The sequence below is a fragment of the Pelophylax lessonae genome (assembly GCF_965119305.1).
Source record: "Pelophylax lessonae genome assembly, chromosome: 1".
NCBI classification, from domain to species: domain Eukaryota; kingdom Metazoa; phylum Chordata; class Amphibia; order Anura; family Ranidae; genus Pelophylax; species Pelophylax lessonae.
In genome coordinates, this window is record NC_138768.1 from 628,007,557 (window position 1) to 628,023,237 (window position 15,681).

General features: G+C 42.8%; 1 protein-coding gene across 2 annotated transcripts in view; it reads right to left on the reverse strand.

Annotated features, from left to right (window-relative positions):
* Positions 1-2,316: 2,316 nt before the first annotated feature.
* TRPC3 (transient receptor potential cation channel subfamily C member 3) overlaps positions 2,317-15,681 on the reverse strand; it is a 288,110-nt gene continuing 274,745 nt past the window's right edge. For both annotated transcript variants that reach the window (XM_082247949.1, XM_082247950.1), the window contains exons 10-12: positions 14,323-14,406; positions 14,018-14,093; positions 2,317-2,632 (exon numbers count right to left, since the gene is read on the reverse strand). In XM_082247949.1, the coding sequence (XP_082104075.1) occupies positions 2,490-2,632; positions 14,018-14,093; positions 14,323-14,406 (303 nt within the window). In that variant the 3' untranslated portion in view covers positions 2,317-2,489. The remainder of the gene's footprint in view (positions 2,633-14,017; positions 14,094-14,322; positions 14,407-15,681) is intronic.

Here is a 15,681-nt window from a genome sequence, read left to right on the forward strand (position 1 = left end):
CTGGCTGGCTTAATGCTTTTGTCTGCATACAGAAGCAAATGATGTTACCACACGGCTGCTCTGTACAACCAGGAAGTTACCTGAGCTGCTCTGTCCTAGTTCTCTATTATTTCCCAGTGCATTCTGGGATACAGGAACCTCCGCTTGGTCTTCTCAAGCACCCAGCTAACACTTTATAGATTTTTTACAAACACGCCATAAATGCTAAAGGAGCAGTTATGATATGTCACCATTGAAATTAATGGAGGCAGCTTTCAAGTGTCAGTGCCTCATGAAAGCGACATGCTCCTTCATTTTTGACACAACACATTGTTACTGCTCCGGTGTGTACAGTACTGTGTGGTGACCATTGTAATTTTCATGGCAGGGATTAAAGGATGCTTATGAGGCTTTGAAAAATGATGAATAAATGCTACTTAAACACATGGGGGATGATTTACTAAAACCGGAGAGTGCAAAACCTGGTGCAGCTCTACATAGAAACCAATCAGCTTCCAAGTTTTCTTTTTTGTCAATGCTTAATTGAACAAGCTGAAGTTAGAAGCTGATTGGCTACCATGCAACAGCTGCACTATATTTTGCACTCTCCAGTTTTAGTAAATCATCCCAATGGCATTGAAGCACATGTGAACAAGCCCTTATGGTCCACCGTTACTAAGACAACACACAGTGCTTGTTGATAGCATTATGGAATTCAAACTGGTCTTCTGATCTCTTTTTAGTGAGGGTATGCCAGCCCCTACATCCGGAGAGTAGACATCTTTATTACCTTACTATTATTTGTGTTTGTAAATTCCTTGATTCAATCTGAGATATACATGCCTTTTGAAAGTATGTCCAAGAGTTTTATTTTTTTCTTAGGCTGCAAACAATTCATCTTCATGTAACAAGGGGGAGGGGGTGTTTTTGTAGTTAACGGAGGATAACTAAGAAGGCTGATAACATTGTTTAAGATATCAGTTCAGTGCACATGAAGTTACAAGGACACTGGATTTCTGTTAGGATCAACAATTCTGTTTCTATACTTGGGGAAAATGTACTTAGCTGCTTCCTTGAAAGGAGAAAACAAATGCAGATACCCTAAGGACTGGTAACCTGCAATATATTACATTTTTGTTCTTGGGTCCAGGTATACTTTAAGCACTATTTTAAAGCAAATATATAAAATTTCAATAAACTCCCACAAACTGCCTACTTGGAAATCACATAAAAACCAAAGGCATCCAAGTACCCTATCAAAAGCTTTCTTTAATTAGGCATACCAAAGTAAATTCCTGTTAGGAGTGTTCATGTAGTTGATATTCATTATTTGCCTAATTTGCAATATCATAGATATTTTAGATGTGAACATATGATAAAGTAACTCCTTGCATTGATAGATGGCACATAAATCGACCACCACACACAGTCCCAAAATGGCCAGGAATCTTTATCTGAAACTTAGGCCCTGTTCACACCGGAGCGTATTTCAGCTCGTAAAATGCTCATCTCTGAAGTCTCAAAACGCCCAAAAAGCAAAATCCCATTCATTTCAATGGCACCTGTTCACATCTGAGCGTTTTGTCTCCAGAAGGAAAACGCCAGAAGCTCAAAAAAGTACAGGAGCTTCATTTTTGGCTGATTACAAGCATTTTTGTTAGATGTCAATGCCTGCCTCCAAACACCTGCAAAAAAAGCCAGAAAAAATGCCTGTAAAAAGTGCAAAAAAAAAAAAAGCGCCTGAAAATGATACGCTCAGTTGTGAATGGAGTCCTTTATAAGGCCCTTTCACACAGGAGCCTCTGTTTGCAGGATCTGCTTGCTCAGTGGGGGATAACAGGTCCGTGTTCGCTCACTGTGCAGAGCTGTAGACAGGTCACAGACCCTCTCCATGCCATGTGGAAATCGGGTAAAAATGGACCACCGATCCTTTTTCATCCGATCCAATCTGCCAGACTTATAGAAAATAAGACCACCATCCGTCTGGATTTTGCGAACAAGATCAGATCAGATAGTGGCGGATGTTAGCAGACATGTCACTGCTGACATCCGCTGCTCCAATGGGGGGAGAATGGAGGATCCAATCAGGTCTGCCTAAAAAAAACTCACAGACGGACCTGATCGGACAGCCCATGTGAAAGGGCCCTTACTCCAAAAGTACTCACAGTTGGAGAAGACAGAAAATAATTTAAGACATGGCTTAATTTTCTTCCCCTGGGTATGTTAACAAATAATATATACACTGATAAGTGGTTCACATAATTGATGTAGTTATAATATGAAATACTGGAAACCAGAATTACATTAATAAAATTCCAAGATCTCTTAAAGCGTGGATAGAAATTGTCATAGCGAAGAACATTTGTTAAACCTAAATTTAAAATAAGAAACATAGTTAAGGTATTATGTGCTATAAATCTACCAGACATATTTTTCTTCAAGTATCGGATGCATTTTTTGTAGTTTATTGCCATTGTACGTGCTGTTGATAAATCTCCTTGGTCGATTTTTCACTCGCACCTTGACATACCAGGATTTAGCTTTTCACTTAATTTATGAATCAAGGCCGACAACTCTTCAGTGGCTTGTGATTTGTCTTCGAGGAGTTCATAGCGGAGGCTGGAAATATCTTGTTTTATTTCTTTTAATTCACCTGGAAAGAGAACACAGAAGTCGTTGGTGTTTAGATTGCTGAGAAGGACATTTTCATCTACCGAGGAAGTTTTCTTTTGTTTGCAGATTGCTTGCCTCTAGCAGTATGGGATGTCATCACTTTCAACATAGTCAGCTTATATAACCAAACCCTTTTATTGGTTAGAATGATATGTTTTTGTTCATTTACTCTTCGACTGGTACGGTTGACTGATTTGAGTCAGGCAAGACCAAATAATGAATTCCAGGAAGCAGTGTTTTTATATATATATATATATATATATATATATATATATATATATATATATATATATATAATTTGTGGCCCTTTTGCACGTATTGTGTGCCTCATTGTATCCTCATGCCTCAACAGTGAAATATCAGTGTTTTCCATCCACCCGTAATCAGCATGTGACCTGGAACAGTATGAAGAGAAAAGCTCCAAGACTTCCTTTGGGATATGTGTGACTTGTGATATAGGGAAACCCTGAGAATGCCTCTTTCACTAAAGAGGACAATATTACCCCAGTACCAGGACTGCTGCACTGTCCTGACCCTGCACTGTGAAAACCCCGGCATGTGAAAGGAAATATTAATTTTACTGGCTTTGGCTAGTTAAATGGTTTACTTTTTTACAGTTTGTAACTTTTATTGCGCTATTCTCTGTTCTCTTTTTATATCTTTTTCTGTGGTCCTTTATAATAGTTCTTGCTGTGCCCCAAGCCATTATTCACACACAAACAGTAATGGGAATTAGTTGAGGACAGCGTTTAGATTAGTGGTAGTCAACTTACAAGATATAGGGAACCTCAAGTACAGTGCCTTGCGAAAGTATTCGGCCCCCTTGAACTTTGTTACCTTTTGCCACATTTCAGGCTTCAAACATAAAGATATAAAACTGTAATTTTTTGTGAAGAATCAACAACAAGTGGGACACAATCATGAAGTGGAACGAAATGTATTGGATATTTCAAACTTTGTTAACAAATAAAAAACTGAAAAATTAGGCGTGCAAAATTATTCAGCCCCTTTACTTTCAGTGCAGCAAACTCTCTCCAGAAGTTCAGTGAGGATCTCTGAATGATCCAATGTTGACCTAAATGACTAATGATGATAAATAGAATCCATCTGTGTGTAATCAAGTCTCCGTATAAATGCACCTGCACTGTGATAGTCTCCGAGGTCAGAGAGATCAGAGGTCAAAGCGCAGAGAGCATCATGAAGAACAAGGAACACACCAGGCAGGTCCAAGATACTGTTGTGGAGAGGTTTAAAGCTGGATTTCGATACAAAAAGATTTCCCAAGCTTTAAACATCCCAAGGAGCACTGTGCAAGTGATAATATTGAAATGGAAAAAGTATCAGACCACTGCAAATCTACGAAGACCTGGCCGTCCCTCTAAACTTTCAGCTCATACAAGGAGAAGACTGATCAGAGATGCAGCCAAGAGGCCCATGATCACTCTGGATGAACTGCAGAGATCTACAGCTGAGGTGGGAGACTCTGTCCATAGGACAACAATCAGTCGTATACTGCACAAATCTGGCCTTTATGGAAGAGTGGCAAGAAGAAAGCCATTTCTTAAAGATATCCATAAAAAGTGTTGTTAAAAGTTTGCCACAAGCCACCTGGGAGACACACCAAACATGTGGAAGAAGGTGCTCTGGTCAGATGAAACCAAAATCAAACTTTTTGGCAACAATGCAAAACGTTATGTTTGGCGTAAAAGCAACACAGCTCATCACCCTGAACACACCATCTCCACTGTCAAACATGGTGGTGGCAGCATCATGGTTTGGGCCTGCTTTTCTTCAGCAGGGACAGGGAAGAATGGTTAAAATCGATGGGAAGATGGATGGAGCCAAATACAGGACCATTCTGGAAGAAAACCTGATGGAGTCTGCAAAAGACCTGATACTGGGACGGAGATTTGTCTTCCAACAAGACAATGATCCAAAATCTAAAGCAAAATCTACAATGGAATGGTTTACAAATAAACATATCCAGGTGTTAGAATGGCCAAGTCGAAGTCCAGACCTGAATCCAATGGAGAATCTGTGGAAAGAACTGAAAACTGCTGTTCACAAACACTTTTCATCCAACCTCACTGAGCTCGAGCTGTTTTGCATGGAGGAATGGGCAAAACTTTCAGTCTCTCGATGTGCAAAACTGATAGAGACATACCCCAAGCGACTTACAGCTGTAATCACAGCAAAAACAGCGCTACAAAGTAATAACTTAAGGGGGCTGAATAATTTTGCACGCCCAATTTTTCAGTTTTTTATTTGTTAAAAAAGTTTGAAATATCCAATAAATTTCGTTCCACTTCCTGATTGTGTCCTACTTGTTGTTGATTCTTCACAAAAAAATTACAGTTTTATATCCTTATGTTTGAAGCCTGAAATGTGGCAAAAGGTCGCAAAGTTCAAGGGGGCTGAATACTTTCGCAAGGCACTGTATATGCTTGATACTACCAAAGAAACACAGATAATATTCAATATTATGTAAAGCAACAGAAGACTGTCAGAGTGTTACATAATGCTTGAGTCCCAAGACCTCATTTACACACAGAGCTTTAAAAACTCAATACAGCTTTATATTTTAGATTTAGCAAGATTTTTGTAAGTTATGTTGTGTCTGTGTCCGCTAATAATGATTTTAGTGTGTTTTTAATGAAAATTATTATTTTGATATTTTTGGGGGGTTTTTTGGGGAGTCCTGTTAAGTAGTATGTACGGGGCCATGATTTCTAACAGTAGCCCTGTACATATGTACTGCATAGTCATGAAAATATTTTTTTTTAATGAATATAGGGTACTTAAAGGAAATTTATACTGATACAGCACATAAAATTGCCACACAGGCCATTTTTTATTGATTGACATTAAAAATTGCCTTTCAGCTTCTCTCTGCTGCCAGCTATGATTTTCTAAAACTGCCAAAACATCCAAATGTCCCTTAGCATTAGAGGAGGCATTCTAAAAGTTGATCAGGTGATTATAGCTGGCAGATCCTGCTAGTTTCTATGTCTATTTCCTTTAGTTTGGTGGGAGTCGCAAGAATAATTTGCCTTTTGTAGTTCCAAAAGAAACATATCTGGAATGAAGTTTGCAAAAATTCTTTGCAAATTACAAAATTAGCCTGCTTGACAGAGGACTTAAACCTTGCCAACCCTATATAGAAAGGGACACAGAAAAAAAGTAAAAGTGGTTTTACCCCATTCCCTGATTTGATTCAGCGCTACAGTAAATCCCAAGTGTTTAGGAGCTGCATGTAGGTTATACAGATAGGAGGTCAGAGCCAGCACACAGGCACATGTCAGATTGCTAACATTTTTATGCCCACAGGTGCAATTTTAATTTAACAAGATATGTGAAAATCACAACTGTTATCATTCAACGTGTACAGAAAAGACACCGGTATCAAAATTCAGAGCAAGTAAATACAAATAGCAGCTGAATAACACATGGGTTCTTTTCATGTAAGGCTTTCACCTTTCTTGCATGCTTGATCAGTATGTAGGGCCCTTAAAATTGCTACAGTTAAAGAAAATAAAGGCTTCAGCTTATTAACCTCCCTGGCGGTATGATTCTTTTGGATTTTAGGTGCTGAAAGCGGTACCATTATTTTGCATGTAATTCTTGTGAATGAGCAGCCCAAACCAACTGTATACATTTATTATATATATTATATATATATATATATATATATATATATATATATATATTATAGTAGTATACATAGTATACAGTTGGTTTGGGCTGCTCATTCACAAGAATTACGTATATATATATATATATATATATATATATACATACAGTACACATATATATATACACGTATATATATATATATATATATATATATATATATGTATATATGTATATTTACATAAAAAGTACAGTAAAACTGCAGGAAAGGGCACTGGGGGGCAAACTAATGTGATTTTTTTTTATTTTGAATGGTATCAGTGTGTTTGGTGTGTTTTTACATTTGAATTTCCTGCCGGTTCCACCCCCCTGCGAACATCACGTCGCAGGAGACGGAAGCCGGGGCACGGAGAGGATCGGGAGGAAGATCCGCCGCGAGACACCGCCGAGACACATCGCTGGATCCCGGTGACAAGGTATGTAACCCCACTTACAGGATCCAGCGATGCTTCTGGCGGTACCCCGAGTGTGGCTCGGGGTTACCGCTTTTGGCTCTGAAATTTAACCCCGAGCCACACTCGGGAATACCGCTAAGAAGGTTAATATAACTTCTGCAACATTAAGAAATACTTTGCTAGTCTATTCTAAGATTTAAGGGAAGCTAATTTTCCATGTGATTGGTCTTGGTCAAGCTGTTCTAACACTTTTATTAAATTTAAAACCAATTTAACACATGTATATACCTAAGTAATGGAGGAGTACCAAACCCAATTCTGCACACCAACAGGTAAGCTCAGGAATACATGGGTACCTAGGGCAGTGATGGTGAACCTTGGCACCCCAGATGTTTTGGAACTACATTTCCCATGATGCTCAACTACATTGCAGAGTGCATGAGCATCATGGAAAATGTAGTTCCAAAACATCTGGGGTGCCAAGATTCGCCATCACTGACCTAGAGGCTTGTAATACCTTCAAAATGAAGTGTCTCAATTGCAAACTATAAGGGACTAGTGAACGTTCGTAATATGCACACAATACCCACACAAAATGCATTTTGCTATTTTTGTAAATAAGAATTTTATATAGTAATTTTTTATTTTGATATTATTTTTCCAAACGAATATCAGGCCTGTCCAGAATGCAAACGTCATTCTGAAGCCAACGTGAATCATCTGCCTTCCAGCAGGTGCCATTAAATATGTGTTCTATAGAGGTCAAAGCTATAGGGCCATGTTTCACAGTGAAAGTTTCTGTAGATTCTGTGTATGCAACATCCTGCATTGGAGAAAAGTCAGACAGTTTTATTTTACATTCTAAATTATAGCTACATTTTGGGAAATAGCAATAAGAATTAAATGCATCTTGACAAAAATCCTATTATTTCTTGATTTACAATCCATAAACTTGGATATGCTGTTGCAAAACTAGATTTATGTGAATTGGTTAGTTTTGGGTGAAGATGAATAAATCTCTAAAATCAGTTTTGTTCAGATCCCATGACTATGTCCAGGTACATTGTAAAGAGCAGACAGAAATAAAACTATATTTTCCCTAGCAATACTGTGCATGTTCAAGTAGACTATATTCAGGACAAATGCAGGGTCTCACAGGACATTCTTAAACTGATGCCCAAAAGGACTATAAGGCAAACATGATACGGTACATTTTTTAGGCAAACATTAGTAATAACGTATAATAGAATAAAAGCTTGGAAATATACTACCATTGAATACAGAGGGAAAAATAATGTTTTTTCTCTATCGTTCATTGATGTAAGCAGTCTCTGTTCTTCATAGCAGTAGGTTATACTGCCCCCTACAGGAGTAGGACACTATGCAGAAAAAAATGTTCTGCCTACGCCTATGGGCAGTCCCAGGAGGTATATCTCGTCTCTCTGCTATAGGATGTCAGTTTTAATCTGCCTAGTCAGGAGTAAGGACCTAGTTTCCTTGCTGGGATCTGTGGTCCTGGAAAAAATGTTTTTTTCTAGTTCGTTTTTTCTCTGGATTTTTTTCCTGTGAGATCTACAAGCAACTAAGCCGGATCTGGGCGACGGGCTGGATATATAGATCCAGTGATCACCCCAGCCGGCCAGCAAGCGCACGCAGACCCCAGCCCGCCCTAGGTCGGCAGCGACATAGTCCCACCGGACAGGGACTGGCCCTGCGAGTTAAACGTCTCGCCACGTCGCACACGACCAGGTCTAGGCCCGAGTCACAGCGTTCCTATTGGCCGACAGCCCCCCACTTCGGTGGAGAGGCGTTCTGCCAGGAGATTACGCCTGCCTGTTCCAGGTATGGTGAGTAATTGTTCCCCCCTCTCCCCTGGTAGGTTTTGGGGTGGAAGTGGGCCCCTCCTTAGAACGGTTGGACCCCTAGGTTTCACCTCTGTCCTGTCACGCACCCCCCCTTTATTTCCTGTCTCCCCTCACTTACTGGGGCTATGGGGCACTTGAACCTACCCCTGGGGGATGGGACTGGGCGTTAGGCCGATGGTGGGGGTGGGGGGGTTGCGCTGCCAGCAACTGGACGATCGATCATGTGGGGGGGACTTACCTGTCACTACCAGGGCCCCCATCTGGTCGATCCTGTCCAGGGGGCTGGGGGGTCCCCTCAAGGGTCCCCAGAAGCTTCGCAGGGCTGCCATTTTCCTGTAGCCCATGTGCTGAGAAGATCAGCGGCCATATGGGTACACCCAGCAGCCATTTTGCGGTGTATTCTCATTGAAAATCACTGCGGCCATGTTTATGGAGTCACTAGAATCGTTTTTTTTGGCAGTGGAGCTCCTCCTTTTTACCTAGTGCTGACACTCAGGTTTCCTCCTGATCTCATATCGCTGCAGACACGTGCTGTACAGACATCTTGGGCCTTCCTGGTGCATCTCTGGTGCGGGTGGTGAGTCTGGGGGGTCTCTCTCTCTCTCTGCTGGGGGTCTTCAGTGCTTTTGTGCCTGACCTTTTGGGGGTGCTATAGCGCGATGGGAAATTTGGAAAAAAAAACATTTCCAAAATGTTTCTGCAGGGTTCCCCTGCTGACCATGGACTCTGTGGCACACGTTTCCCCCACCTGACCCTCTCTTGGAGGCCGCAGGGCCCACAGGATCCCAGCCATCCATAGATGCACTGTCAGCGGTCATGGAATCTTTTGTTTCCCGGGTGGAGGTGGCCTTTAAGGGGCGAAGTGTTAAAAAACGCCCCCGCCTACCCCTGCCCCAACTGATGGGTCAGATTCTGATTCTGATTCAGCCACCGCAGACGTGGGTCTCCCTTCCGAGTCTACTACCTTGCGCCCTGTCTCCTCCGATAGTGAGGATGACAACTCTCCGCCACCGCGCAAGAAGAGGCGCTGGTGGACGCACTGGTTGTTTCTGTGCGTGAGACCCTAAAAATGGAGGATGCAGCTGCGACTGAGGCACAGATAACTTTTGGCACTCACAAGCCATCCAGAGCAGCAAAGGTTTTTCCCTTTGCCGCGTATTTTCACAATATGGTCAAAAAAGAGTGGGACCGCCCCAAGCGTCCCCCTGGGGTCCCTAAGCGGATTGCTAGGCGCTACCCCTTTGAGGAGTCTCTTATTAAAAAGTGGATTGTGCCACCTACAGTGGACTCTCCCGGTCTCCAGACTAAATAAAGCTACCATGATTCCAGTGGAGGATTTCCCGTCCTTTAAGGATCTGGAGCATAGAAAGGCGGAGTCTGTAGCCCGCAATATGTACTCCCTGGCGGGGTCTGCACTCAGACTGGTGTTTACTATTGCCCTTGTGTCACAAACCTTGTCTGAATGGGCTAAATTACTACGTCGCGACCTGGAGGGGGGAACGTTTCCCCCCTGCCTTTGCGGAGCTTACGGACCAGTTGATTCAGGGGCTGCAATTTCTTTGCGATGCCTCGCTGGATGTAGCTCCACTGTTGGAGCAACTGTCGGTGTCGGCAGTGGCCGTTCGCCGTATATTTTGGCTAAAATGCTGGTCTGCAGATCAGACTTCCAAAAAAGCCTTGACTGATCTACCTTTTCAAGGTGATCGCCTGTTTGGGGATAGCCTTGATGCCATTATCAAAGGTCATACAGGAGGTAAGAATACCTTTCTCCCACAGGCTAACAAGGGTAAGGACCCTCGTTGTAGACGGGGTCCCTCCTTTTCAGCGCAAAAAAAGTTTTTTCATCCCTCAGGGTCAAGTGATAAGGGATCAAAGGCCTTCAATGCCTCCTCTGGTGGATCCAAGCGACCCTGATCTGGCAAACAGAAATCGGGTTTCTCCAGACCTGCACATAGGCCCCTTCAGCCTGAAGGTGCGCCCTCACCCGTATCAGGGGTGGGGGGACGTCTTTCCCGGCTACAAGACCAGTGAGTGCACGAGGTCATACTGTCGGGTTACAAGATCGAATTTCGATCCGTCCCTCTGGTAAGGTTCTTCCCTTCCAATGTGCGACTGTCCCTGGATTGCTTACAGGGTGGTGCAGGACCTGTTACAACAAGGAGTAATAGTTGCGGTTGTGAATTTGGAACATTTTCAGGGCTTTTACTCAAACCTGTTTACGGTCCCCCAAGGTGCGTCCAATCCTGGACCTAAAGGCACTGAATTGTTTATTGCGAGCTTAAAAATTCAAGATGGAATTGGTTTGCACGGTGTTGGCCTCCCTATATCAGGGGGATTTTCTAGCCTCATTAGACATCAAAGATGCCTACCTCCACATCCAATATGTGCAGGACATCAACGGTTTCTGCGTTTTGCCATGGAAGAGGATCACTATCAGTTTGTGGCGTTACCCTTTGGTCTCTCCTCTGCTCCTCTGTCTTCACAAAGGTCTTGGCCCCAGTCCTGGCGTTGTTACCCCAGCGGACGATATCGGTCCTGAGTTACCTGGACGAGCTGCTTCTCCGTGCAGAGTCTCCCATGGTGCTGGGGACAAACTTGGAGATCACCATGAGAACTCTGGAGGAGTTTGTGTGGATTCTGAACCTTCAGAAGTTGTCCCTGGTCCCTTCCATGAGACTGGATTATCTGGGCCTGACTTTGGATTCGTCATCACCCAGGATGTTTCTTCCTCCAGACAAACTTCAAAAACTTCAGACTGAGATTCAGATATTGCTTTCCAGCAAATGGTCTTCCCTTTGGAATTGTATGAGAGTTCTTGGACTGATGGTGTCATCCTTCGAGGCGGTACCTTTCGCTCAATTTCACACGAGAATACTCCAGAAGGAAATTCTTATCAAATGGAACAAAGATTCAAGTTCTCTGGACAATCAGATCCAGCTGAGCCAAGTGACCAGGGGGTCCCTGTTATGGTGGCTTCGGTCCCCGACGCTCAAACAAGGAAAATCCTTCCTCCCCATTTATTGGACAGTGATCCCCATGGATACCAGTCTGTTCAGGTGGGCAGATGTTCTCTGCAAGTTTTCTGCTCAAAGGATCTGGTTCCTGGAAGAATCCAGGTTACTGATCAATGTTCTGGAGCTGAGGGTGATCAGGCTCTGTCTAGTCCACTGGATGGAGTACCTTCAGGGCTGGCCAGTGCGCATTCAATCGGACCATGCCATGGCTGTGGCTTATGTCAATCACCAAGGGGGCACCAGAAGTGTCCTTGTGGCCTTGGAGGTGGCAGGCATCTTTCGGTGGGCTGAATGCTTTGTTCCAGCTCTCTCCGCTGTTCACATTCCAGGAGTGGAAAATTGGCAGGCGGATTACCTCAGTCAGCAGACCTTGGCTCCAGGGGAATGGCCTCTCCATCTGGAGGTGTTTCAGCAGCTGTGCCTTCGTTGGGGCACACCAGACGTAGATCTGTTGGCATCTCGGATCAACAGGAAAGTACAGAGGTTTGGGGCCTGCGCTCGGGACCCTCTGGCAGACACCACAGACACGCTTGTGGCTCTATGGGGTCAGTATCAGCTGATGTATACTTTTCCTCCACTTGAGTTGCTGCCAAAGCTTCTTCAAGGATTGAGACGGAAGGGAATCCGGTCATCCTTGTGGCTCCGGACTGGCCTCGACGAGCTTGGTACGCTGACCTGGTCAGGCCAGTCGCAGATGTTCCTTGGAGACTTCCTCTCAGGGAGGATCTGCTGTCTCAAGGACCAATCTTCCATCCTGCTTTACAGACACTGGCATTGACAGCTTGGCTGTTGAAAGCCAGGTGCTGAAGGACAGGGGATTGTCTGCTTCTGTGATTTCCATTCTACTTAAAGCGAGAAAAGTGACTTCTAGAAAGATCTATCATCGCACATGGAAGTTGTATATTGCATGGTGTGAGTCTTTTGGGGTTCCCCCTCGCTTTTACTCGGTGGCTCGGATCTTGGCTTTTCTTCAACGGGGAGTTGATCAAAATTTGGCCTTGAGTACTATCAAGGGTCAGGTTTTGGCATTGGCAATTTTCTTCCAAAGGCCACTAACCTCCCATTCCCTGGTACGTAGCTTTATCCAGGGGGTGCAACACTTGGCTCCTCCGGTGCGACCTCAGTTGCCACCTTGGGATCTTTAATTTGGTGCTGTTGGTTCTCCAGAAACCTCCCTTTTAAAATATTCAGGAAATTCCCCTGCTTACCTTATCTTAGAAGGTGGCCTTCTTGGTGGCTATTACTTCTGCGCGCAGGGTGTCGGAACTGACGGCGTTGTCCTGTCGTTCTTCCTATCTGGTGGTTCACAGGGATAAAGTGGTGCTTCTTCCGGATTCGGCCTTCCTTCCGAAGGTGGTTTCCAGTTTCCATTTAAATGAGGACATTGTGTTACCCTCCTTGTGTCCAGAGCCTAAGCATCCTGAGAAATTTGCACTGCATACTTTGGATGCGGTTCCGGCAATTAGGGTGTACTTGGCGACTAATGAGTCTTTTCGAAAGTAGCCAAATTCGCTCTTTGTTCTCACAGGTGGAACAAAGAAAGGGCTGCTTGCGTCTGCTGTGACTATTTCCAGATGAATCAGACAGGCAGTTGTGCAGGCTTATTCAATTAAGGGTCAGTTTCCTCCTTTCCCTGTTAAGGCGCATTCTACTCGGGCGCTTAGTGCTTCCTGGGTCTTTTGCCATTAGGCATCTGTGGTTCAGGTTTGCAAGGCGGCCACCTGGTCGTCTGTTCATACCTTCTCAAAGTTTTTTTAAGGTGGATGTGTTGGCATCTGCAGATGCCTCCTTTTGGCCGCAAGGTTTTGCAGACTGCTGTTTAAGGGTGTTTTGGTTTCCCTTGAGGGTGTTTAATATTTTTTCAGGTCTCATCTTGTTGTCCTGTGCTGCTTGGTTGGCTGTGGTTCAGCCTTGGGGAATTATCTTCTGCTGTTCCCACCTCTCATGTTTTATGGCACTGCTTTGGGATGTCCCTACTGCTATGAAGAACAGAGACTGTGTCCGTCAATGAACGATAGAGAAAATTGGATTTTTGTCTTACTGTAAAATCCTTTTCTCTGAGGTTCATGGACGGACGCAGTACCCACCCCTCTATTTTGAGTTGGGTTGGTATTGTTTTTCTCTGACACTGCTTTGATACAAAACTGACATCCTACAGCAGGGAGAGACAGTATAACCCATTAATGGGACTGCCCATTAGCGTAGCCAGAACTTTTTTTCTGCCTAGTGTCCTGCTCCTGTAGGGGACAATATAACCTACTGCTATGAAGAACAGAGACTGCGTCCGTCAACGAACTTCAGAGAAAAGGATTTTACGGTAAGACAAAAATCCAATTTTTTGACAATTGTACTCTAAAAACACTGTTACACATATACAATGTTACATTTCACTGAGCCTTACCTTCGTTTACTTCATCATTTTCTCTGTCCACCTGAGCTCTCAGCACATATCTTTTTATAAGTCTTTTCATTATTTGCTGTCAAAAAAAGTGACACAAAGCATGAGTCCCTCTAGTGCTGTAGTCAGCATTGTAAGAATAGGTATGGGGCTTATTGATCTTAATACATGTGAACATCTAAACCATGTAAAATACACCATTGTTTTCATCTCATGCAAAGATAGAGATCACAGTAATATGTCACAAATCAAAATTAACAAACGTTTTCACACTGACAGCTTTATTAAAACAATTAGGATTGACTCACTTGATAGCGTGTTGGCTGATGTAGAATACTATTGAAGCTGCGAGACTCAAATACTTTGGTGCTAGACTGGGAGAATAGATTGAGCTGTAAGGCAAGATGAATGATGTTAAGCAGAATTACATTTGATAAGAAGAATTTTAATATATGTGGATAGTAGACTATCCAGTGGCTGTGCTGAAACATTTAGAGTATTGATTCTTTTAAGCATTATTGTATTTGCCCTATATACTAAGAAAAGGAAATTAACAACAAAATACTCTTCATTTCTCATAGACAACAAGGGTAAAATATACTGCCAAAAACACAAGAGAAAAATACACTATATTGTCAAAAGTATTGGGACGCCTGCCTTTACACTCACATGAACTTTAATGGCATCCCAGTCTTAGTCCGTTGGGTTCATTATTGAGTTGACCCACCCTTTGCAGCTATAACAGCTTCAACTCTTCAGGAAGGCTGTCCACAAGGTTTAGGAGTGTGTCTGTGGAAATGCTTAATTTCTCTTTCAAAAGCACATTTGTGAGGTCAGGCACTGCTGTTGGACGAGAATGCCTGGCTCACAGTCTCCGCTCTAATTCATCCTAAAGGTTGAGGTCAGGACTCAGTCAAGTTCCTCAACCCTCAAATCGCTCATCCATGTCTTTCTGGACCTTGCTTTTGATTGCCAATATTGAACAGTACTGACTAAGACTGGGATGCCATTAAAGTTAATGTGCATGTAAAGGCAGGCGTCCCAATACTTTTGACAATATAGTGTATGTTATATGACAAAGAAGCCAAAACAAACATTTAAAAGGGCTACCGAGAGCAATATTCTAGTTTGGTCGTCACAAGGTTAAAGTAAAATGTACAAATTATAATATTTTATAAATATGACTGACCAATTTTTCAAAATGCATGCAAACAAAGTAAAACTAAATCAAGGGATAAATATAAATCTTTAATTGGCAAGCCTGCACATTTATGATAATTGAAATCAGAATTACACCTGAAAATAAAAAGATAAAATGAATAGACCTTTAAGGCCTCATACAAACAGGGCATTTTACAGCCACTTTTACCAGTGCCAGACATTTTTTTTTAAGTTTAAACACGCCTCTTCATGTCATTCTATGTGTCCATGCACACATAGGCTTTTAGGAGCTGTAAGTGGCATAGGCATTTTCAATCTGCAAAAAAACCCCAGGGCCAGTGCAGTCTGAAGACCAGCATTATAGCTATAAAAAGGCTGGATACAGCATTTTTTTTATGTGTCAAAAGCAGATCTATACCAAGTCCTTTGAGTCTGGTATGGGTCTTAAAAGGGAACCCTATTCCAAAATGAAAAAAGAAAAAAAAAACGGCATGGCCCCCTCCCCA